A 23565-nucleotide genomic window follows, 5' to 3' on the forward strand; every position below is an offset into this window, starting at 1 on the left:
GTTAGACTGGATAAAGAAAATGTGGTACACATACACCATGGAATACTATGCAGCAATGAAAAAGTATGAGATTATGTCCTTTGAAGAAACATGGATAGAGCTGGAAGCCATTATCCTAAGCAGAGTAACTCAGGAATAGAAAATCAAATACTGCGTATTTTCAATTATAAGTGGGAGCTAAATATTGAGTACACAGGTACACAAAGAAAGGAACAACAGACACTGGGGCCTACTTGAGGGTTGGGGGTGGGAGGAGGGTGAAGATCAAAACACTACTTATTGGGCACTATGCTTATTACCTGGTGATGAAATAATCTGTACAACAAACCCCTGTATATCTAACAAACCTGCACATGTATCCCTGAACCTAAAAGTTTTTTAAAAAGCTGACTTTATAAAAAAAGGCAAAACAAATTATCAAATGCCTAGACATAAGATAAGCAGATATATTAACATGTTTTAGGAAAACATTTTGAATGTTTATATGATTCTATTGATTGTTTATTGCACTTAACATTTTTGTATTATGAGATAACTTTCACAGAATATAGTTCTATTAAGATGAAATTTTACTTATTATATAGGTGATTGGGAGCACTGGAATAAGAAACTTCAGCCTTATTATTATCCAACTGACAGTATTCCAGAATATTCATCAATTTTGGTTCCAAATGTTGACAATGTTAGAACAAATTTTTTGATAGACACCATTGCAAAACAACATAAAGTAAGTTTGATAGATAGTTCCTTAAATGATCACAAACCATCCATGGCCAAGGGAATATGCACCCATAGTTTCTTCCAGCACTTTTATTGTACACATTTTACATTTAAATCTGTAATACAACTGGGACTTACTTTGATGGTAGATGTAATTCTAAAAAGTTATTAAAAATTAGTTATATTAATTTATAGAAGACTAGCCCATAGAATGATAAGACATTTGAAACTAAACAAGTCGTAACACATTTCAACACGATTATCCTGTGATTGCAGGCTGTTTTGCTCACAGGAGAGCAGGGAACTGCAAAAACTGTTATGGTTAAGGCCTATTTGAAAAAATATGATCCTGAAGTACAGCTATCCAAAAGTCTAAACTTTTCATCTGCCACAGAACCAATGATGTTTCAGGTGAAATCCATCATTTGCTGTAATATTATAAACATAATACATTTTAAATTAGTGGTTACAATAAAATGTGTACGCATATAAAATGTGACAATGTTATATATTCAAAAGAAATCATGCTGCACTTGGCATTCAGTTATTTACCTTTCCTAAGGCTAAGGTTGAAGGCAAATCCAAATAGCATACTTTGACCTAATATTGAGACCGCAGCTGAACTTTGGAGCATATCTACTGTAATGTAAATGAAGGATAACACTCCAATGCCTTATTTTTAAAAATTTAACAACATATATTTTAATAAGTATATGTATACCTATTAAATGCATAAGTAAATTATATTCTACTCTGACAAGAATGCTCATTATTTTTAGAAATATGGATTAAAATCTAACACATAAGACAAACCATTTCCTTCTCTCTAGAGAACAATTGAAAGCTACGTGGATAAGCGAATGGGAAGCACATATGGGCCACCAGGAGGGAGAAAAATGACTGTATTTATTGATGATATTAATATGCCTGTGATTAATGAGTGGGGAGATCAGGTATGGCTGAAATATCTCATATAGATGATCCTGAATTTGTATTTTTATGTGTGTGTGTATATATATATAAATGTTAATAACTTTGTTAAAAACTTTATGTTTTTAAGTCTACTGCCGATCCTCAGTCTTTTTCTGACTTCTCTGTTATATCTGAGTTTCTCCTTTTTTAAATCCCTATGTGTTTTTTTTGTTTTTGTTATTTTTTTTTTATTACACTTTAAGTTTTAGGGTACATGTGCACAACGTGCAGGTTTGTTACATATGTATACATGTGCCGTGTTGGTGTGCTGCACCCATTAACTCGTCATTTAACATTTTGAGATGGAGTCTCGCTCTGTCACCCAAGCTCGAGTGCAGTGGCATGATCTCAGCTCACGGCAAGCTCCACCTCCCGGGCTCAAGCAATTCTCCCTTCCTCAGCCATCTGAGTAGCTGGGATAACAGGTGCCTGCCACCACGCCTGGCTAATTTTTGTATTTTTAGTAGGGACAGGGTTTCACCATGTTGGCCAGGCTGGTCTTGAACTCCTGACCTCAGATGATCCGCCCACCTCAGCCTCCCCAAGTGCTGGGATTACAGGCATGAGCCATCACACCTGTCTCCTACGTGGTTTTCTACGGAAAATGCCTCCTCTCTCTTTGGCTACTTGACTTCAGTGTCCTTTCTTAGCTCCTCTCTTCGCCTTTCCCCACAGTTTCATCCTTGCTGTAACCTCTTATTCTGCAGAATTTCTGAGGAGTACCTGATGTTCAAAAAAACAAAAACAAAAAATGAAAAACCAAACAACTATTTATTTATTTAACTGTGCCACACACCGTGGTCCTAGTTGTGATCATCTATCCACCCAGGTCACTCCCCATTAGAAGACCTCACCAATGTTGCCAGAAGTCCGCATGCTCCTGGTGGGATCCCCAACACCTCCCTCCCACCGACCTACACTGACTCATTGACACCATCTACTTTGGCTCTACCGGGACAGGTCTCATTTTGCTCTTCATCCCTATTCGCCTCAGACACCGCTAGAAGCTCAGTACTCGTCCTGAGGCGAAAAACCAAACAGTTCTGTATGGCCTCTGTCTGCTCCAAGGCAGATAGACCTCAGCAGTTCCTGGAAGGCGAGGAGGGTAGAGGCATGTTTAGATCAGGTTCATGCTTATCTTCCATAAGCTGAAGCTCTCCTGAATTCCAAACTCACGTATCCAACTAGGGATGTCTGGTTGGATCGCAAACTTAACAACTCCAATACCTGCTCCTCCAACAGTCTTCTCTCTCTCAGCAAATAGCGCCTCCACAGTCACTCTGTCGGAAAATCACGTTGGCTCGATCTTCACACTATATCTGAAATTTGACCACTACTCATCACCTCCACTGCTACCACTTGGCGCCACCCACCACCAGCATTCTTCTTGATCATTACAAATGCCTCCTCACTGCCTCCTGTTTCCCTTACCCTTCTCAGCTTGTTCTCACATCATCAACCAATGAAAACAAGAGTTAGATCATGACACACTCTTCTGGTCAACATCCTCCAAAGAGACTTGTAGAATATAAATACCAAAATCCTTACCATGATCCAAGAGTCTACACATTTTGACCTCCTCTCCCTCTTCCCATGAGTCTTTGCTTCCACCACATTTACTTATCTTTGTATACGCTGGATATGGTGTTCACTCCGCACTTCTGCATTTGCAGTTTCCTCTGCCTAGAGTGCTCTTCCCCTAGGTATCGAACTGGCTTGCTTTCTCACCTTCTTCAGGTCTTGGCTTATATATCATGTCAGGTGAAGCCTCCCCTGCTCTCCTTGAGTCACACCCTTGAGCCCCTCCTATATTCTACAAAAGTCTTAGAGTATACCATTTTATTTACATATCAACATGCATCTGTACATCTTGTGTCTCACCACTAGAATGTGTGCTTCATGAAGACAGAAAATTTTGTCTGTGCTACAAGAGAGGCTGGCACACAGTAGTCATTCATGAAATGTTGGTTAATTGAAAGACGATTATATTTGAGGTGCTTGTGTGATATCCACTAAGAGATGCTCAATAGAGACTTGAATATACAGGTGTAGAGCTTAGAAGAGAATCTGAAGCTAGAGTTACAGATTTGAGATTCTTTAGAATATAGGGTTGAGATAGCACTTCCTGGAATAATGAGAAGAGGAAAGAGCCCAGGATGGAATCCTAGAGAACAGTTACATGTGAGGGATGAGTGGACGAAGAGTGGCTTCGGAAGTGATCCCAGAGCCCTGAGATGGACCTGGAAAAAAAACAAGCCTCTGAAACCAAGAGAGGTAACATTTCCAAGGAGGGGGGTTGGCAGTGTCGGAGGCTGCAGAGAAGATAAGATGAGGACATAAAACCAAAAGCCAAAACAGTTAGTAATATAATATTGAAAGCTCAGGACTGAAACCATCCTACATTCTGATCTAAAGGTTTTTAAGTGTTGAATATTGAGTATGAAACATGTCTACAGTAAAACTTGTTGTAACTTGGAGTATTAATGTAATTTAACCAAATATAACTCACGTATCTAAGTTTATTTGGAAGTTAGTTTGATCAATGTAGTGAAAGGCACCTTGGACTTGGACCATGCATGTTTAACTTATGATCTAGAGTTCATGGGTGGCATCATTTAAGTCAAATTACCTTGAAGATGATCATCGACATTCACAAACACTTCGTTGATAAGAGTTTAATGTTTTCTTCTAATCTCATTTGTACTATTTTATTGAAGTTATGGAGGAATATGATAGTGATATGTTACAAAAATATTGCTGTGTGAAATTTCAGATAACGAATGAGATTGTGCGACAGATGATGGAAATGGAAGGAATGTACAGCTTGGACAAGCCTGGAGACTTCACTACTATTGTTGATGTGCAGCTCATAGCAGCAATGATCCACCCTGGAGGTGGACGAAATGATATTCCACAACGTTTAAAAAGACAATTTACTGTGTTTAATTGTACATTGCCTTCAAACGCTTCAATAGACAAAATTTTTGGTATGAATATTCTAGTGTTTATTTTATTGCATTATATAATGGACATAAACCACACAAAATTTCATTTAAGAGACAAAAAGGCTCTGTCTAAAGTGGGGTTAGGTATGTGAAATGGAGAGCTAAACACTAGGAAAGAGGGACTCAATACTAAGGTGACCTATGCTTATAGCCTATTTTCAGACTCAGAGATATTTAAAAATAGGCTTGTTGAAAGTTAACATTAGACGTAAAAGAACCTTTGTGTTTTGGTTTTCAGGACATGGTTAATCAGAGAAATTTGGGCCAATAAATGACAGCACAAAGATCACAGATTAACGATATGTTATACAAAGTCAAATGTAACACTTCAATATGTTAATGAAAATGAGATTCTTGACATCAAATGTAACATCGAATCACATAAATTGTGCCATCAAAACTTAGTGTGGGTCAACTCATGCCTATAGTCTTAGCACTTTGGAAGACCAAGGCGAGAGGATTGCTGGAGGCCAGGAGTTCAAGAGCAGCCTTGGCACATAGAGAGACCCCATTTCTACAAAAAGTTTAAAACATTAGCTGGGCGTGGTGGCACATGTCTGTAGTCCTAGCTGCATGGAAGGCTGAGGCCAGAGGATTGCTTGAGCCTAGGAGGTCGAGGCTGCAGTGAGCTATGATCACATTGCTGCATTCGAGCCTGGGTAACAGAGTAAGAACCTGTCTAAAAAACCAAAAAACAAACTCCCAATCCACCCCAAAACCTCTTACATACATGAGAAACAGACCCTTGCGTATAAGAACATTAATTATTTGATACAGCAAGTACTGTAGTCAGAAGGGAAAGGGCAGATTTTTTTTTTTTTTTTTTTTGAGATGGAGTTTCACTCTTGTCATCCAGGCTGGAGTGCAGTGGCGTGATCTCAGCTCACTGCAACCGCTGCCTCCTGGGTTCAAGCGATTCTCCTGCCTCAGCCTCCCAAGTAACTGGGATTACAGGCGCCTGCCACCATACCCGGCTAATTTTTTTGTATTTTTAGTAGAGACAGGGTTCCACCACATTGGCTAGGCTGGTCTCAAACTCCTGACCTCAGGTGATCTGCCTGCCTCGGGCTCCCAAAGTGCTGGGATTACAGGTGTGAGCCACCGTGCCCATCCAGGAAAGGGCAGACTTTTAATAAGCAGTTCTGGGATACTTAGTAATTCTTATAGGAAAATAATTAAATTTGGACGGCTACCTCATGCTAATAACAAGATCAACTACAGATGAGATAAGGACCTAAATGTGGAAGGCAAGGCTATAAAACATTTGGAAGAAAATATAGGGAAATAGTTGAGTGACCTCTGAGTAGGAAAGGATTTCATAAATGAGACTCAGAAAGCACAAAAATAAAGAAAAAAATATACAAATTTGACTAGACTGAAATGTAAAATTTCTCTTCATTAAAAAATAACATTGAGAGTGAAAAGACAAGCCTCAAAGTGGAAGAAAAAATTTTAACACATATAATAACAACAAAAATTTCATAGTCTGAATATTTAGAGAAATCCTATAAATCAATCAGTCAAGAAAAGGAAACAACCTGATATAAAAATGGGCAAACAACTAAGGCACTTTAAAAAGAGGAAGCTAAATAGCCAATAAACAAAGTAAAGATGGTAAACATCATTAGTGTTCTGGAAAATACAAATGAGAAACACCAAGCAATACCATTTCATACCCACTAGATTTGCAAAAATAAAAAATTCTGAGAAAATCAAGCATTAGTGAGCATGTGAAGCAACTGAGACTCTCATCACCTGCTGGCTGGAGTGTCAATTGCTACAAACCCTTTGGATAACAATTTGGCATCACTGCTGGTAAAGTAGGGCATGTGCCCATCCCTTGCAGTACCACTTCTAGGTTTATACCAAATTGTCATTTTTTCCTTTATGGTTTGGGTTTTCTGAGTCTCAAGAAGTCCTTTTCTATCCAGACATCACACAGGTATTCTCTTATGTTTTCTTCCAGACATTGTATACTTTTGCCTTCCACATCTGGGGCCTCAATCCATCTGTAGTTGATTTTGCACATGCATGCCAGCAGACTTATACAAAATGCTCATAGTGCAGTGTGTGAAATGGCAAAAACATGAAATAATCCAGATAGTTATCACTAGTAAAACTGGATAAATACATCCTGTCACAGGCACACAGTGGCCTGCTGTGCAGCAGTGAATATGAATGAATATAGCTGCATGCTTCACCATGGTTGAAGCCCAGAAATACAATGCTGAATTGAAAGAAGCAAATCACAGGAAAAATATAATTCCGTTAAACTGAATTTCAAAAGTTTTTTTTACCAGTTCAAAAACCTAAGTGGTGAAGCTATAAAGAAAAGCAAGTTACTGATTATATTAAAGAGAGGTGGCAACCTCTGGAGGAAGGGAGGAATTGTGAACAAGGATGAACGTACAGGGGCTTCTAATGTGCTGGGCAAGGTTGTAGTTATCAATCTGGTGTCTGTACATGAGGGTTTGTTATTTGTTAAGCTATTTGACATACTCTTCAGTATGACTGACACATTTAAACAAATATGGAAAACAAACCAACCAGAAACTGAGCCTCAGAGAAGTGAAATAACTGCCCAATCAAGGCCTTTTAGCTAGTGCTTGGCAGATGGGTGTTGCTAATCCCTACTCATGCTTCTTATAACATGGTTGTCCCACAGGAAGGTGGAAATCTAAAATATAGGATTTCAGGAAGCAAACGGACTTTACAGGCACTTAGCACAACCAACCACAACCAACCACGATTTGGAGGAAAATTTCATGTTTCCCCAGGGCAATTCTTCAGTTAGTGTGAACAAACTCCAGTTTCTTTAGTCTCCACTCTTCATCAACCTGTTCTGCACCTCTGAGCAGATATTTATATTCATATTCCTCTGAAAATACCATGCTCAGAACTGAACACATTGCAGTATTTAGTCTCACTGGAGTGAAGCGGAGTAAATCTTTCTTCAGTCTAAATCAAAGACATTCTGAGACTTTGAGAACAGTCTCTAAACCTACACCCCAGTCTTTCTGAGAGTGGTGATGATGGTCAGACCATCACTTTGCTGGGTGTTCCCTAGGAATGTTGCATGTCTAGCCCAGGCCAGAGTGGTGACTGACTATAGGTTGGAAAAAGTGGTCCTGATTTCAGTTCTGCCAATACCAGTCCATGTGACCTTGAACAATCGGCTTCACCTATCTGGGCCTGGTCTCCTTCTCTGTAAGATGAGGGAGTAGTCTCTAAGCTCACGTATGCTTCAGGGCGAATGCTGATATACAGACTCCAGGGCCAGGTTGCTTGGGTTCACATCTCAAATTTGTCTGCATGCAAGCTGTGTAACTTTGAGCAAGTTACTGAGCTCATATTAAAATGGGACTAGTAATAATAATATCTAGCTTGTATTTTTTTTCTTGTAGGGTGCTGGGTGGGGGATTAAATGAGTCAATACATATGAAACACTTATCACTGCGTACTAAGCTTGGCTAGATCCACTACTGACTCCCAATCTTAGCTGATCCCTTGAGAAAAATTCTGAACAACACCCAGCTTAGTCAGGCTTGTAAAGATTTGTTCACTGGGATAAACATATACTTTGAAGTCTTTTGGTAAGCTTATACCTTCAATCTTGCTTATCTTTCAGGAATTATTGGATGTGGATACTTCGATCCTTGTAGAAGCTTCAAGCCTCAAATATGTGAGATGATTGTGAATTTAGTCTCAGTGGGCAGAGTGCTGTGGCAATGGACTAAGGTACAGAATGGTTTGTCGTCAATAATTTTTAAAAAGGCAACTATGATTCAGCCCTAGTTCTCACCTCATGGCTCATTAAGTTATCATAATATCATATATAGTGGTGTTTTTTGGAAAAGACAAATTATGTGCTCAAATAGATTTACGACACCTTTTCCTTCCAGGGAGCAAATGATCTGACTAAATGATGCTTTCCTTATGTATGAGATGTTACTGTAAACCAGACATGACATCCAAGACAAAGTAGAATTTTGCTGAAATGAGAACACTGCATTTCCACTTGTTACTGTGATTTGTAAATCTTTATTTGTATTATCTGTCTCCCTCCACCAAACTATGTCAGACACTCAAATGCTTATTGACTGACTTAATACATGGATTTCCAGATATTCTCAGCCAACTAGGACTTGAAGTCTAACTTGTGTGTTTCTCTGAGCTGGAGCGTTAGTAAATGGATGGAAGTGTTCTTAACAAAAATTGGTGAGATTTGCATACACAAGTCAGTGTCTTAAGTAAAGCTCAGCAAACCTGCAGCTGTCCCCAGATGACTTAAGGCAGTACTCATGAAAAGGCAATTAAGTGTAGGTATGAGATAAAAATGAGGTTGATATATATGACAAAAAGCCATGAAGGAGATAAGGATTAGTTGTCATAATTCACTACACATCCATTAGCCCAATTATACACATGTGGGCAGGCACTTGTCTCCTGGGAAACCTGAAGTGTGCCAGCCTTTCAGATTCCTGGGTAGACTGGGGGATTTCTAGATACAGAATTATTGGAAGAGAAATTTGGGGGTTTCTTATGAGATGCTCTTCCATGCGTCCACCTTCAGTGATGAGTGTGGGGCCCTGTTCCTTGCCAACACAGGGCCTTTGCACGCGCCATTGTACTTCTTTTAAAGAAACTCAGAAATGAGTGGCAAGGACTGAGCATCTGAGATAGTTTTCCGTGGTAAGATACATGTGGTTTCCAATAGGATTATTGCTCAATTTACTGTGCTTATATACATAGTTCTCTGAAAAGCTTTGCCCTTGCAGCTGTCTTCCATCAGTTTCTTTTGTTATTTGGATGTTTCCTGGCTCCATGTCCTCAGTGTCTTTTCTTTACCTCTTTAATCCATTCTGGACAAGCTTTCATTCCCACTGTTCATGTCAAGGCCACCAAAGACCTTGATCTTGCCACATCTCAAGGTTAATTTTCTTCTCCCTCTTACTTGACTTTTTAGCAGCATTTGACCTAAATGATCCCTCTAAATATTTTCTTCACTTGGCTTCAGAGGGTCCCCATATTCTTGATTTTCTTCCTAGCTCGCTGGCTACCTCATTAAAGTCCCCCTTCTTCTTTCCCTCCTCTAGACACTGAAATGCACCTGGTCTCGATGCCAGGCCCTCTTCTCTATCTACATTCTTTCCCTAGGTGGCCTCATCCAGCTCCAAGGCTTTAAACATCATCCCTGTGCTGATGACTTCAAAATGGATATCTCCATCCCAGGCCTCTCTACCTGGCTCCAGGCCGATTGCTAACTGCTTAATAGACATCAGTGTTTGACATCTGATACTCATCTCAAAGTTACCATGTCCAAACAGAACTCTTAAATGTCCTTAAATATGATCCTCCCTCAGATTTCTGCATCTTAGTAGCAGCACCAGTTATCCTGCTTCTTAGGTTAAAATTACTGGGCACCATCCTTGATTTATGTCTTCCTCATGGCCTACATCCAGTCCATCAGCGAATCTCAGTGACCTCCCCTTCAAAATCTACCCCAAAGCTGAGCCCTCCTCGGCATCCCCCCGTGACCACCCTGATAAGTGCTCCCATCACCTGTCCCCTAGACCATGCAGTAACTTCCTAACCAATCTCCTTGCTTTCTTCTTGCTCTCTTGGAGTCTGTTCTTTTCACAGTCCTAGATGATATTTTTTAAAAAGTAAAGCAGAAATCTTTACTCCTTCTTAAAACCACCAGTAGACTCCCAGTTCCACTTACAATGTCAGCAGACTCTGCTTACTTCCCTTGCCTGCCATCATCCTGCTCCAGCCGAGTGGCCCTGCTCACCATTCCTTGAGTACCCCAGGTTTATTGCGCTGCTGGGCCACCATATGTTGGCTCATTCTCATCACTCTTACCTTCAGAGGGACTGTTCCACTCATCCTCTAAAGTGACTGCCCTTGTCCCTATCCTAGTCATTACCTGTCTCCTGGCCCTGATTTTTTATTTAAACCATGGCTTCTATCATTATTTGCATATTTACATATATATTTGTTCCCTGTTCATTCTCAGGCTCTCCCCACTAGAATAAAAGCCCCCTCGATGGCAGCAGAGTTAGCTGTCCTCTGTTTACCCCTGTGTCTTCTTAAGAACCAGGGAGGTGCTCGGTCATTGAAAAATGAATGAATCTTCCTCCTCTGCCCACCTCTACATAAGCAGCCTTCTTTGTATCTTTTCTTCAAATCTCCCATCTTCACAAAGCACTCTTTTAATCCATTCATGCCTTGTCTATCAGCCCACCTTTATATTACTTTATATAGCTTTAAGGCAGAAGCAGTTCAGAAAAGAAGGAAGGAGATGAAAAGTAGAGGGAAATATTAGAAGAGAAGGAAAGAAGCAGGTTAACAAATAATGAGAAGAAGAAGGAAAGAAAGGAATTTTTTTTACAGAATTCTCTTTAATGACTGCCTCAGTTACCAATGGCTGCCATCATGGCTGGAGTGTTATACTATAAAAAAAGCAATATTCACATAACCTTACCACTTTGAGTATTTTTACATACTTGTAATATAACTATATGTTTTATATTTTAGTGGGTAGGATGAACATTTTAGCTTGCAATGGAACTGAGCAAAGAGGGAAGTTGATAGGAGATTGATAAAATACACTTCTTTTATTTTCATCTCCCCATGCTACTTGCTGTTTTAAATAGCACTGTGAATTAGCCTGTAAAAATTGCAAACTCAATAGGGTAATTTTTCAGTATAGAAAGGGCTTAATTTATGAACAGATGCTAAAGAAAGCATCTGCTTTGCTGAAATAGGCGTACGGGGAGTTTGTATCACCAGAATTATCATTATTTTCACTTTCAGAAATGATTCTAAGGATATCAATTATGATCTTTATACATGACCATCAATGCTTTCCATATCTAGAGTACCTCGAGGTTATCCCTTAACGGGTGTCTCTCTGGGTAAGAATGTGGTATTGTTACAGCTTTGCCTTTTTATATTCTAGAAGTTGGTAGAAATAGTAAATTAGCATATAATACAGTCTTCGTGCTCAAATAGAAAAAACATCTATTGCTATACGTATAGCTGCATGTCAGACTTGCCTGTCCACTTTTTATGGATATACAGATATATGAAAGACTGTTGACTGAGTTTGGATCCACACAGTAAAATCCAGGTTATGATATGCAGATATATTTATGGAAATCCTAACACTTTAAGGACCCTAATCAAAGCAATTTATAGAAGATAGCCATTATTAACTTTAAAAGTGAACATTCATTGTTCTTACCTGCACGACAACCAACTCAGTTTTTGTTATGACATATTTCCACATATACTACCAATGATTCGGGATGATTATTCCCACAATTCATGTAGTCCTTAAGAATTCAGGGGAGGTGACTTGTTCAAAGCCAACTGATGGTAGTAGAACAAGGTGTTGGAATCTGCATCCAGTGCCTTGGTCTTGAATCCATCCTATCCAAGAGATTATGGTCTTTTAAATCCTAAGTTGGTTTATTTATGATTTTTTTTCTGTCCGTGTTGTCACAAAATATGAACTTAATCTTGATTTATTTACTCAGCAGATTTTATCTAAAATAGGATTTGTGAGACAGTTCTAAAAGTAATTCTACTTTTAGTTGTATCTGAAAACTAATTGAGAGTATTACATTTTTTCATCTCTAGGTGAAGATGCTGCCAACTCCTTCTAAATTTCATTACATCTTCAATCTTCGAGATCTTTCCAGAATTTGGCAAGGAATGTTGACCATAAAAGCTGAGGAGTGCGCTTCAATCCCTACTCTCCTGTCCCTTTTCAAACACGAGTGCAACAGAGTAATTGCAGACAGGTGCGTATTGCGGCACTAGAGTTTAAATGTATGACCTGAGAAGTTTATACTACTTGGTTAATTTTTTTTTTTTTTGAGATGGAGTTTTGCTCTTGTTGCCTAGGCTGGAGTGCAATGGTGGGATCTCAGCTGACCACAACCTCTGCCTCCTGGGTTCAAGTGATTCTCCAACTTCAGCCTCCCCAGTAGCTGGGATCACAGGCATGCACCACCATGGCTGGCTATTTTGCTGTTGTTGTTGTATTTTTAGTAGAGATGGGGTTTCTCCATGTTGGTCAGGCTGGTCTTGAACTCCCGACCTCAGGAGATCCGCCCGTCTCAGTCTCCCAAAGTGCTGGGATTACAGGAATGAGCCACCCTGCCCAGCTGGTTACTTCTTGCATTACCTACTAGGGTAAGTAGAGTAAGGAGCATTGTCGTCATTTGCTGTGGGGCTTGTGAAGCATTGATGGCATCTGTCACCTGCCCACTGCCTTGAAACAATGCTCTGCCGATTTATTCCAGTATGACTTCAACAATACATCTTTATAAATCACCAGATCGTCAGAGTTGATAACATTTGGAGGCACATTTTCATTGTATATATTTTCCACAAATTGTGAGCCCTTTGTAGGTTTTATGTGGGGAAATCTGGTTTCATCCCTTTAAAGTTAAACAATCCCATTAAAGTTAAATTCAGTCATCTTTTGGAGCCTCCATTCCCTCATCTATAAATCACGGATGATAATGCCAGTTTCACAAAGTTGTAAAGTGTCTACCATGTCTCACACAAGGGTGATACTTGTCAAATGTTACTCCCCTTTGTCCTCTCTTCCCTCTGTTATATTGTCAATCTGAAAAGGTCCTTTGTGCACTGAATCCACCAACCCAGAAGGAGGATGCTCGTCCACTACCGACCATCACTTCTGCTCTCCTATCGCAAGTTTTAGGGACCTTTGATCTCACCTAAGTGATTCATCTGTATTTTCTATAAGTAGTGCTGTTAATGTTATAACTTTCTTGGATGGGATTATTCCCTTCTTATCAAAAGGCAGAACATATTGTTTCCCTGTCCTGAATTGAGAAGGTCCAGGGTAGGGCTGAGAAGAGGCGAAGGGACATGTTCAGTTAGAAAAGATGCTTTCATATTTAACATTCTTACTACTACATTTTCCTTTCAGATTTATAACTCCTGAAGATGAGCAGTGGTTTAATGCACATCTTACTCGTGCAGTTGAAGAAAATATTGGCTCTGATGCAGCGTCGTGTATTCTTCCTGAACCATACTTTGTGGATTTTCTCCGTGAGATGCCAGAACCAACTGGCGATGAACCTGAAGACTCTGTGTTTGAAGTACCCAAAATATATGAATTGGTATTTATTTTCATCTCTTAAAAGAGGTTTTCAGATCGCTCACCTGACTAGATCTTTCTCTCTGCACCAGAGTCCTACCATGGAGTTACTATAATTCCAGCACTTTGGGAGGCTGAGGTGGGAGGATTGCTTGAGCCCGGGAGTTTGAGACCAGCCTGAGCAACATAATGAGACCCTGTCTCTACAAAAAATAAAAAATATTAGTCGGGTGTGGTGGCATGCTCCTGTACTCCCAATTACTCAGCAGGTGGAGGTGGGAGGATTACTTGAGCCCAGGAGTTCGAGACTGCAATGAGCTGTGATTGTGTCACTGCACTCTAACCTGGGTGACAGAAGGAGACCCTGTCTCAAAAAAAAAAACAAACAAAAAACAACAACAAAAAAAAACAGAGAGAGAGTTCAGTAAGATGACCAAGCATTATATAAATGCTCTATACCTACATCAAGGGTTGGCAAATTATAGTTTCCGGGCCAGATCCAGCCAGCCCACGGCCTGTTTTTATTAGACTTACTAGCTAAGAAGGATATTTATTTATTTATTTATTTATTTATTTATTTATTTTGAGATGGAGTCTCTCTCTGTCACCCAGACTGGAGCGGAGTGGCATGATCTCGGCTCACTGCAACCTCCGCCTCCAGGTTCAAGCAATTCTCCTGCCTCAGCCTCCCAAGTAGCTGGGATTACAGGTGCCCCCCATCATGCCCGGCTAATTTTTTGTATTTTTAGTAGAGACGAGGTTTCACCATGTTGGTCCTGTGATTACAGGTGCCTGCTACCATGCCCGGCTAATTTTTTGTATTTTTAGTAGAGATGAGGTTTTATCATGTTGGTCAGGCTGGTTTTGAACTCCTGACCTCAAGTGATCCACCCATCTCGGCCTCCCAAAGTTCTGGAGTGACAGGTGTGAGCCACCGTGCCCGGCTGATTTTTCATTTTTAAATAGTTACCAAAAAATAAAAATAAACAAAAGAATAATATTGTGTGACATGTAAAAATAATATAGAATTCAAATTTCAGTGTTCATAAATAAGGTTTTATTGAAACACCCATTGGTTTAAATGTTGGCCATAGCTGCTTTTGCACTACAATGGCAGGGGTGAGTAGAGACTGAATGGGCCTTAAAACCTAAAATATTTACTATCTTGCCCTTTACAGAAAAAATTTACCAACACTTGCCAACAATCACAAGACAGAAAATAAAACATAAAAGTATTTCATTTAACAGCAACAACAATATTAAACATATAGGAATTAACATGATAAAACTTTACTTGAACAGCAACATGCCATTCTTTCTAAATTAATATATAGGTTTAATGAAATTTGAAACAAGATTTCAAAGGGACTTTTAAAAACAGGGTTATATAACAAAGTAATTCTAAAGTCATGTAGAGCCGGGCGAGGTGGTTTATGCCTGTAATACCCACGACTTGGGGGAGTTGAGGTAGGAGGATCCGTAGAGCCAAGGAAGTCGAGGCTGCAGTGAGCTATGATTGGGCCACTGCACTCCAGCCTGGGTGACAGAGTACCTTGACTCTAAAAAATAAAAATAAAAATAAAGTGTATGTAGATCAAAGAATTAGATGGGGAGGAACAATTTGCAGAACAAAGAAAGTGGGTGTGGATTTATTTCAGAACAACAAAGACTTGTGGATTTGACTCCATAAATAATGTAAAACCTTTTTATATTTTTGAAAGCCGCAAACAATATTAAAAAGTAAGTAAAAACCAAGAAAAATATTTCCTATATTAATGTGTTAATTACCATGGATAGGAGTTGGTAGGGAAAGGTCAGAAATGATTTTGCACTAGAAACCAACTAATACAGTTAAGTTTCAGCCCTTAAAAAAATGGAAATAACTAAAAGTAGACTAATATGTGAGAAACCTCTGGAAATCCATAATGTTTAAAAAAGATATGTATATTTTAAAATTACTTTTGAGTGTCTTTACAATTGCTACTTTAATACATATTTGGATCTTAAATATTATTTTTTTATCTTTCTCCCCACCCATAGATGCCATCCTTTGACTTTCTGGCTGAAAAACTCCAGTTTTACCAGAGACAGTTCAATGAAATCATTAGAGGAACATCTCTTGATCTGGTGTTTTTTAAAGATGCAATGACTCATCTTGTTAAGGTCCTAACTATTGCCCATTTACTGATATAAATAGATGATTTAAAAGCTTCATATATTTCATAGATAAATTTTTTGAGAGAATAACTATATACTATCAGGTACTGTATAGAAGACTGTACATAGGTTGGGTCAATTCACTGTCCCAGAAAACAAAGGCTTAATAGGAAACCCTTTATTTGAATCCATCTACATGGCAGCAAATGTCTTTCAAGGGCAAATAGATGGTTTTCTGTTCAGAGCTTTTGGCACACTGAGTCAACAAGGAAGTACAGAGAACCTTTAGAAAGTATGGAGAACCCTGTGAAAAAATATACTTCCCTCAAATTATATTTTGATATTATGGGAATTCTGTTGCCCACGGAGGAAAAGATGTTGCTTTTAAAAGTGTCAATGTTATGATTGACTTACAGGTGATGGGACAGGGGTAAGGTTGATATACAGGACTGGTGAGAGAATAGAAGCCAGTTAGAGGTAACACCAAAAAGGGGTGTTTTCACACTAATCTATTCAACAAGTAATTATTGACCATTCACCATGGCTAGATCTTGAGGTTCTGAGATCCTATTCTGAGTGCAAAGCCATAAGTGATTAATATATTTTAAAATATACTGATAGAATTTACACATACCAGGGTGTCGTTATTGATCTGCCCTCTGTAAAACTTGTATTTTTTAAAAATTTATTTTTAGTGGTGATAGTGAATTTAGTGATCCATCTAGACTTTCTCCCTAATTGGTGACAATAATATAAAAGACGGCTTTTTAGCAATGTCTTCAATTGGCCTGCATAAGATTTGACGCACAATTTGAGTCTTATCTTCGCTGAGGAAATCAACCATAGAAAAGCAACACAAGATGAAAGGCTGTCTCTCCAAGTTGGCTTCTAGAAACATCCTCCTACCCCACTGTAAATAGAATTATGGTACTTAAATTGTTGGCAGAGATATGATAGAGTTAGTGTTCATTGTTGAGTTAGGTGTCTACATGATTCAGTGTGTCAGGCTGATGAATAATACAAAAAAATTCTAAACATTTCTTATATCTTCTGCAGATTGGGAAGAGCAGCTCCACTATCCATTGGGTCTAAAAATAATGAAATTCTACATGCGTGCACACACATGAGCACACACACAGAATAGTTTTAAAATAGAAGGGAGTAAATCCAGTTTGTTCTGTTCTTCATGACATAAACATAGATGGTCAGGGAAAGATTCGAGCTGAACAAGTCGGTATTAAACTTTAATTTTAAAAATTCTGACATAGACCGTTAACGAGGAAAAAGTCTAATATTGTCTAGAAACATATGATCAAAACTTGGACTCATTTAGTGCAAGAAAATGTAAACATTGCATTCTTTTTTCAAATAAGCACTTTTTAAATCTCAAAACAGATTTCACGAATAATTCGAACATCGTGTGGAAATGCATTGCTGGTGGGTGTTGGTGGTTCCGGAAAACAAAGTCTTTCAAGATTGGCCTCTTTTATTGCTGGCTATCAAATATTCCAGATAACATTAACCAGGTAGGATGAAATAAAACACAATATGTTTTTCTATAGTTAATTTCTCTATGGTTAAATGTTTACTTTAGAAAAAAAGGAAGCACAACAGTTTCCTGTATTTCTTTTTAAAGTAAACTTTAAGTATTATATATATAAGGATATTTACACAAGTGTCACAAAGTAAATACATCTATGTAGCCAGTCTACAGATGAAGAAATAAAACACTGCTTGTACCGCAGAAGTGCTCCCATGTTACGTTGCAGTCATTACCCTCCCAGGGGTAACCATGTTCAAAGGGTAAGCCCATTGATTAGTTTTGCCCAGTTTTGAATTTTGTATCAATTGAACTATACAGGATTTGCTCTTTGCATCCCATTTCTATTACTGCATTGTTTGTGAGATTCATCCGTGATGCTACATATAGCAAGAGTTGTTCATTCTTTTTGCTGCATGATCTTCCACTTAATCAGATACTACCACAATCTATTTATCCGTTGTACTCTTAATAAACATTTGGTTTGGGGCAAATAGAGCTACTGTAAATATTCTTGTACATGTCTGAATATACATCTAGAGTTAAAATTGCTGGATGTAGGGTATCTGTATATTTAGCTTTAGTTGATCTGCTTAGTAGTTTTCCATGTGGTTGTACCAATTTACACTTCCACCAACATGTCGTGAGAGTTGCTCCGCATCCTTGCCCCCACTTGGCATTGTGTGTCTTTTTCGTTTTAGCAATTCTTTTTTTTTTTTTTTTTGAAATGTAGTCTTGCTCTGTCACCCAGGCTGGAGTGCAATGGCATGATCTCGGCTCACTGCAACCTCCACCTCCCAGGTTCAAGCAATTCTCTTGCCTTAGCTCCCGAGTAGCTGGGATCACAGGAGTGTGCCACCACGCCCAGCCAATTTTTGTATTTTTAGTAGAGACTGGGTTTCACCATGTTGGCCAGGCTTCTCTTGAACTCCTGACCTCAAGTGATCAACCCTCCTTGGCCTTCCAAAATTATAGGCGTGAGCCACCGCGCCTGGCCAATTTTAGCAATTCTGTGTGTGGTGTGGTAGCTCACTGTGGTTTCAGTTTGCGTTTCCCAGATGGCTAAGGATGTTGAGCACCTTTTCATCTTTCACTGGCCATTTGGATAGGCTCTTTTGTGGATTATAAAAGCTGTTTCTCCATTTTTTTTTCAATTTGGTTGTGATTCTTTCTTATTGATTATTAGGAATTCTATATGTGTTTTGGATATAAAAGGTATATATTGCAAATACCTTCTCTCTGTTATTGATTTGCCTTTTCATTCTCTTAGCGGATCTTAGTTTTAATGAAACATCCTTTTTTTTCTATTTAGTCCTCTTTTGTATTATATTTTAAAATCTTTGTTTACCCTAAGGGCACATAGATATTTTCCTATGATTTTCTTCACATTTACACATAAAATTTACTACTTTCTCATTTAGTACTATAACCAATCTAGAATTTATCTTCTTATAATGTCTGACATAGGAGTCGTGATTATTATTTTCAATATTGATATCCAGTTGATCCAGCTCCATTTATTAAAAAGGTCATCTTTTTCCTGCCACATCAGAGTGCCATTTTTTGTCTTAAGTCATCTGATCATATATGTGACTATATAGTCTCCTCCACTGGTTTCCTTATCTATCTTTGTATCATTACCCACTATATTAATTGCTGTAGCTTCTTTAATATATATATTTAAATTTAACATATGTATATTTGGTAGTGTCAGATCTCTAACTTTGTTGTTCTTCTTCAAAATGTCTTGTCCATTTGGCCTTTTATTTCCATATAAAATTTAGATCACTTTGCCAGTTTATAAACAAACACACAAATCATTCTGCTGCCAAACAAAAGAAAAGTAAAAACTGAACAAAATACAATTTATAGGAGCATTTTAAAAACATAAAACATCAAATAAGTAGATATTAATTTAATTTTACTTCAAAAAATTAAATTAGTTGTCAGCATTTAAAAATCGGGAGGTTTCATATTTTAGAAAAGCGTATTTCTGACTTTTTTTTGAAATAACTGGAAAATCTGGCAACCTAGGGCCTACACTCCCAGGTAGCAGAGCTCAGTAGCAGCTGCCTCCTTGGATGGGACATGCAATCCTCCAAGCCACAGGCCCCAACAGCACTGCTTCGCTCACTGGCATTATCTTTCTGATTCCTGTAGGCATCTAAATTTGTGATCCTGAGATAGGTGGTGTTGCACTGATTGTAGTTAGGAATGACGGAGAAAATTAAGGCAGATTTATTCACTATATTTTCTTAATTTCTGTATTCTTGATACCCTGGCATCTGAGACTCTGCTGACTGGGGAGAGACTGACCCTTCTAGGGTAGCCAATTCTTAGAGATTCAAACAGCTCCTCCAGGAGAGTACCTTTCATATGCAAACCAACCAATCCAGGGTCCTTACTCCCAACCACCACCTCTATCTGGTGGGTGTGTGGTGGCATCTCATGGTGGATTAGGATATTCCTCTGCCCTAATCACCCCAGGGCCACATACCAGTCAACAAGGGACCGCTCCTATGCCCCAGGGGCTGCTGAAATTATTCAAACTAGCAAATCCTAATTCTGCTTACCTGCCTTGCCTTTCTCATGGAAACCACAATAAAGACTCTTGCCTGTGTTTTCCCATCACTCCTCGTGCCCCCTGATTGACCCTGGTGTTTCCCCGTGTCACCCTACCTAGCATGTCAAGCCCCCTTCTGTTTCTAGGGATCCTTGAGTATAAACATCTTGCTTCATGACAGTCGTTCCTGTGTCATTGTGTCTTACCACACTTGATTAAAACAAATTCTGGATACATTTTATAACAGCAGATAAAGTGGGAATAGAGAGGAAGACTCAGCAGGGACAGTTTAAAGTATGCAGGATTGATAGGACTTAGTAACTGACCTAATATCAGGAAGAGGAGGAAAGAACAGGAAGGCTAGGATGACACTCTAATTTCTCTAGTGGTACAGTTGTGTGCCCCATAAGGACATTCGGGTCAACAACAGACAACATATATGATGGTGGTCACATGAGATTATAATGGAGCTGCCCTATACAGGAGTAGCATTTTAAAAATCTTTTATACTGTATTTTTACTATACCTTTTCTATGTTTAGGTAGATACACAAATATGGACCATTGCATTAGAATTGCCTACGGTATTCATTCAGTGCAGTAACATGTTGTTCAGGTTTGTAGCTTAGGAGCAATAGGCCATTCCATATAGTCTAGGTGTGTGTAGGCATACTCTACGCTGTTCTGTATCAGTCAGTTTTTGCATTGCTATAATACCCGAGGCTGTATAATTTATTTAAAAACAGGCTTGTTTTGGCTCAAGGTTCTGCAGGCTGTACAGGAAGTGTGGTGCTGGCACCTGTTTCTGGTGAGGGTCTCAGGAAACTTTCAATCATGGCAGGTGGCAAAGGGGCAGCAGGTGGTCATATCGTGAGAGCTGGAGTGAGAGAGTGAGGGGGCAGGTCCCAGACTCCTTTAAACAACCAGATTTTATATGAACTCAGAGTTAGAACTCACTCATTACCAAGGGGATGGTGCTAAGCCATTCATGAGGGATCTGCCTCCACGACCCAAACACCTCCCACCAAGCCCCACCTCCAATATTGGGGGTTACATTTCAACATGAGATTTGGAGGGGACAAACATCCAAACTATATTATGCTCCCACAATTACAATGTTTTCTTTTTCTTTCTTTCTTTTCTTTTCTTTTTTTTTTTTTTGAGAAGGAGTCTCACTCTGTCACACAGGCTGGAGTGCAGTGGTGCAATCTCTGCTCACTGCAACCTCCACCTCCCGGGTTCAAGCAGTTATCTGCCTCAGCCTCCCAAGTAGCTGGGATTACAGGCGAGCACCACTACACCTGGCTAAGTTTTGTATTTTTAGTAGAGACAGGGTTTCACCATGCTGGCCAGGCTGGTCTTGAATTCCTGACTTTGTGATCCACCCACCTCAGCCTCCCAAAGTGCTGGGATTACAAGCATGAGCCACCGCGCCCAGCCACAGTGACAATATTTTCTAAGGATGCATTTATCAGAATGTATCCCCATTGTTAAGCAATGCATGACTGTACTTACCACACTGCATTAAAAAAAAGTGCCTGTTCACATACATTTCTATCTCCTTCACTAAGCTGTAAGCTCCCCTGAAAATGGGCCATTGTAATCTTTGTCTTTTTTATTTTTATTATTAAATGCTTACTTTTAACCAATTCTGTAAAAGGATATGTTGAATAAATAAAAAAATGACCAGCTTTGAAGGGTAAAGTGAGAATTTAGTTCCATACATTTGAGTCTGAGGTGTCTGCAGAACACAGTTTCCATAGATAATAAGACTCATAGATGTGGAGTTCAGGAGAGGGGTTCTGGTTCTGGAGATAGCAATATAGAAGTCTTAGTAGAGAGGACCCTTTTGTGGTCATGGGGAGTATGAATAGGGTGCGTCATGGAAAGAAAAGATGGCTGTGGAAAGAATTCCGGGGTCTCCCAACATAGAGAAAGGGGGCTTGCAATGGAGATTGAGAAGAAGAGACAAGATAGAGAGGAGGAAATCCAGAGTGGTTTCCAGAAACTAAGCAGGTAGATAATTAATCTGAAAATGCTGGCTGGGCGCCCTGGCTCACGCCTGTAATCCCAGCACTTTGGGAGGCCCTGGCGGGTGGATCACCTGAGGTGAGGAGTTCAAGACTAGCTGGCCAACATAGTGAAACCCCATCTCTACTAAAAATACAAAAAAATTAGCTGGGCATGGTGACAGGCGCCTGTAATCCCAGCTACTCAAAAGGCTGAGGCAGGAGAATCACTTGTACCCTGGAGGTGGAGGTTGCAGTGAGCCGAGATCACGCCATTGCACTCCAGCCTGGGCAAGAAGAGTGAAACTCCGTCTCAAAAAAGAAAAAAATCTGAAAATGTGAAGACATGAAAAGTGGCAACTGATATGCATGATGACACTTTCAGCAAAGTGGATGGCTGCACAAGCCACGTTGCATTAGGAAGAGAAGAAGCACAGAGAATACTTTTGGAAAACTTGAAAGAAAGAAACAAGAGAGGTCAGGATCTGGACAAGGGGTGTGTTGTGACTGTCTCTATGTGTTGTAAAAGCAATACGTAACAGTCAGTCTAATTCTTTAAAAAATCAGCCAAATTGACATCTTTGGCTGATTAGTTCAGAGACTGGCCAGTCAGTGAGAGGATTACTCTGACAGCATCAGGCCACTAGATCTTTCTGGTTCCAGTGCTCATAGTCTTTCCGTGAGACCCCATGGCCTACTGCCTATTACTTGCATTGTAACACCGCCTTCCAGTGAGGGTTACCTTTTAGTCCTTGTCATTAGCTTACCCATGAGGATTTACATACAACATTTCAGATAATGTCTGCTTTATTTTTACACATCTCATCACCTCTGGTAGCACATACATTTAACTGGAAACAGAGTAAACCAAAAAACAAAGACCAAGATCTTTTCATTCCATAGTCTGTAGCCATCTAACATTTCTATTATTTATACCATATTGCATAATGCATCTTTTTCTGTGGGTTTTCTTTGTTTCTAGCCACTTAATGAGCTGTGCAAATTGCCACTATATACAATTTATCACTAATTTTATTCATAACGTATTTTGACTTTTTCACCAAACCAAACTCATCCAAATTTCAGATGAGTTTTAGGTATTGTACATATATTTACTCGGACAAAATCTGTTGCTGGGGACTGTCAGACTGCAGGGACTAAAAGTTCATTTCTCTATTCCCACTTATGCTTCGTGGATCACTTTTGGTAAGTTCCCTGTTTCTCAGTTCTCAACTTAAACGAAATATTTGTTTTGAATGGTAACATATCACTCTTTAGCTCTAATCTCTGTATTTTCTAGCAGGCACCATTACTTAGTATCTATTGGAGCAGGTACAGATTATGCTCTAATAATCATGGGCTATTATTGTGTTTTGGGATAAATTATGACTATGGTTTTTTTTGTTGTTGTTGTTTGTCTGTTTATTTGTTTTGAGAAGGAGTCTCACTCTGTCGCCC

At 39.2% G+C, this 23565-nt stretch overlaps 1 protein-coding gene across 1 annotated transcript in view; it reads left to right on the top strand.

The window, feature by feature from the left end:
* The window catches only part of DNAH8 (dynein axonemal heavy chain 8), a 311999-nt gene that overhangs the window by 165187 nt on the left and 123247 nt on the right, over nucleotides 1-23565 (top strand). Inside the window, exons 54-62 of the mRNA XM_054492591.2 lie at nucleotides 585-727; nucleotides 997-1131; nucleotides 1551-1673; nucleotides 4466-4679; nucleotides 8326-8435; nucleotides 12345-12508; nucleotides 13669-13861; nucleotides 15880-16002; nucleotides 17392-17522. Coding sequence (XP_054348566.2) covers nucleotides 585-727; nucleotides 997-1131; nucleotides 1551-1673; nucleotides 4466-4679; nucleotides 8326-8435; nucleotides 12345-12508; nucleotides 13669-13861; nucleotides 15880-16002; nucleotides 17392-17522 — 1336 coding nt within the window. The remainder of the gene's footprint in view (nucleotides 1-584; nucleotides 728-996; nucleotides 1132-1550; nucleotides 1674-4465; nucleotides 4680-8325; nucleotides 8436-12344; nucleotides 12509-13668; nucleotides 13862-15879; nucleotides 16003-17391; nucleotides 17523-23565) is intronic.

Source organism: Pongo pygmaeus, chromosome 5, assembly GCF_028885625.2.
Source record: "Pongo pygmaeus isolate AG05252 chromosome 5, NHGRI_mPonPyg2-v2.0_pri, whole genome shotgun sequence".
NCBI lineage: Eukaryota > Metazoa > Chordata > Mammalia > Primates > Hominidae > Pongo > Pongo pygmaeus.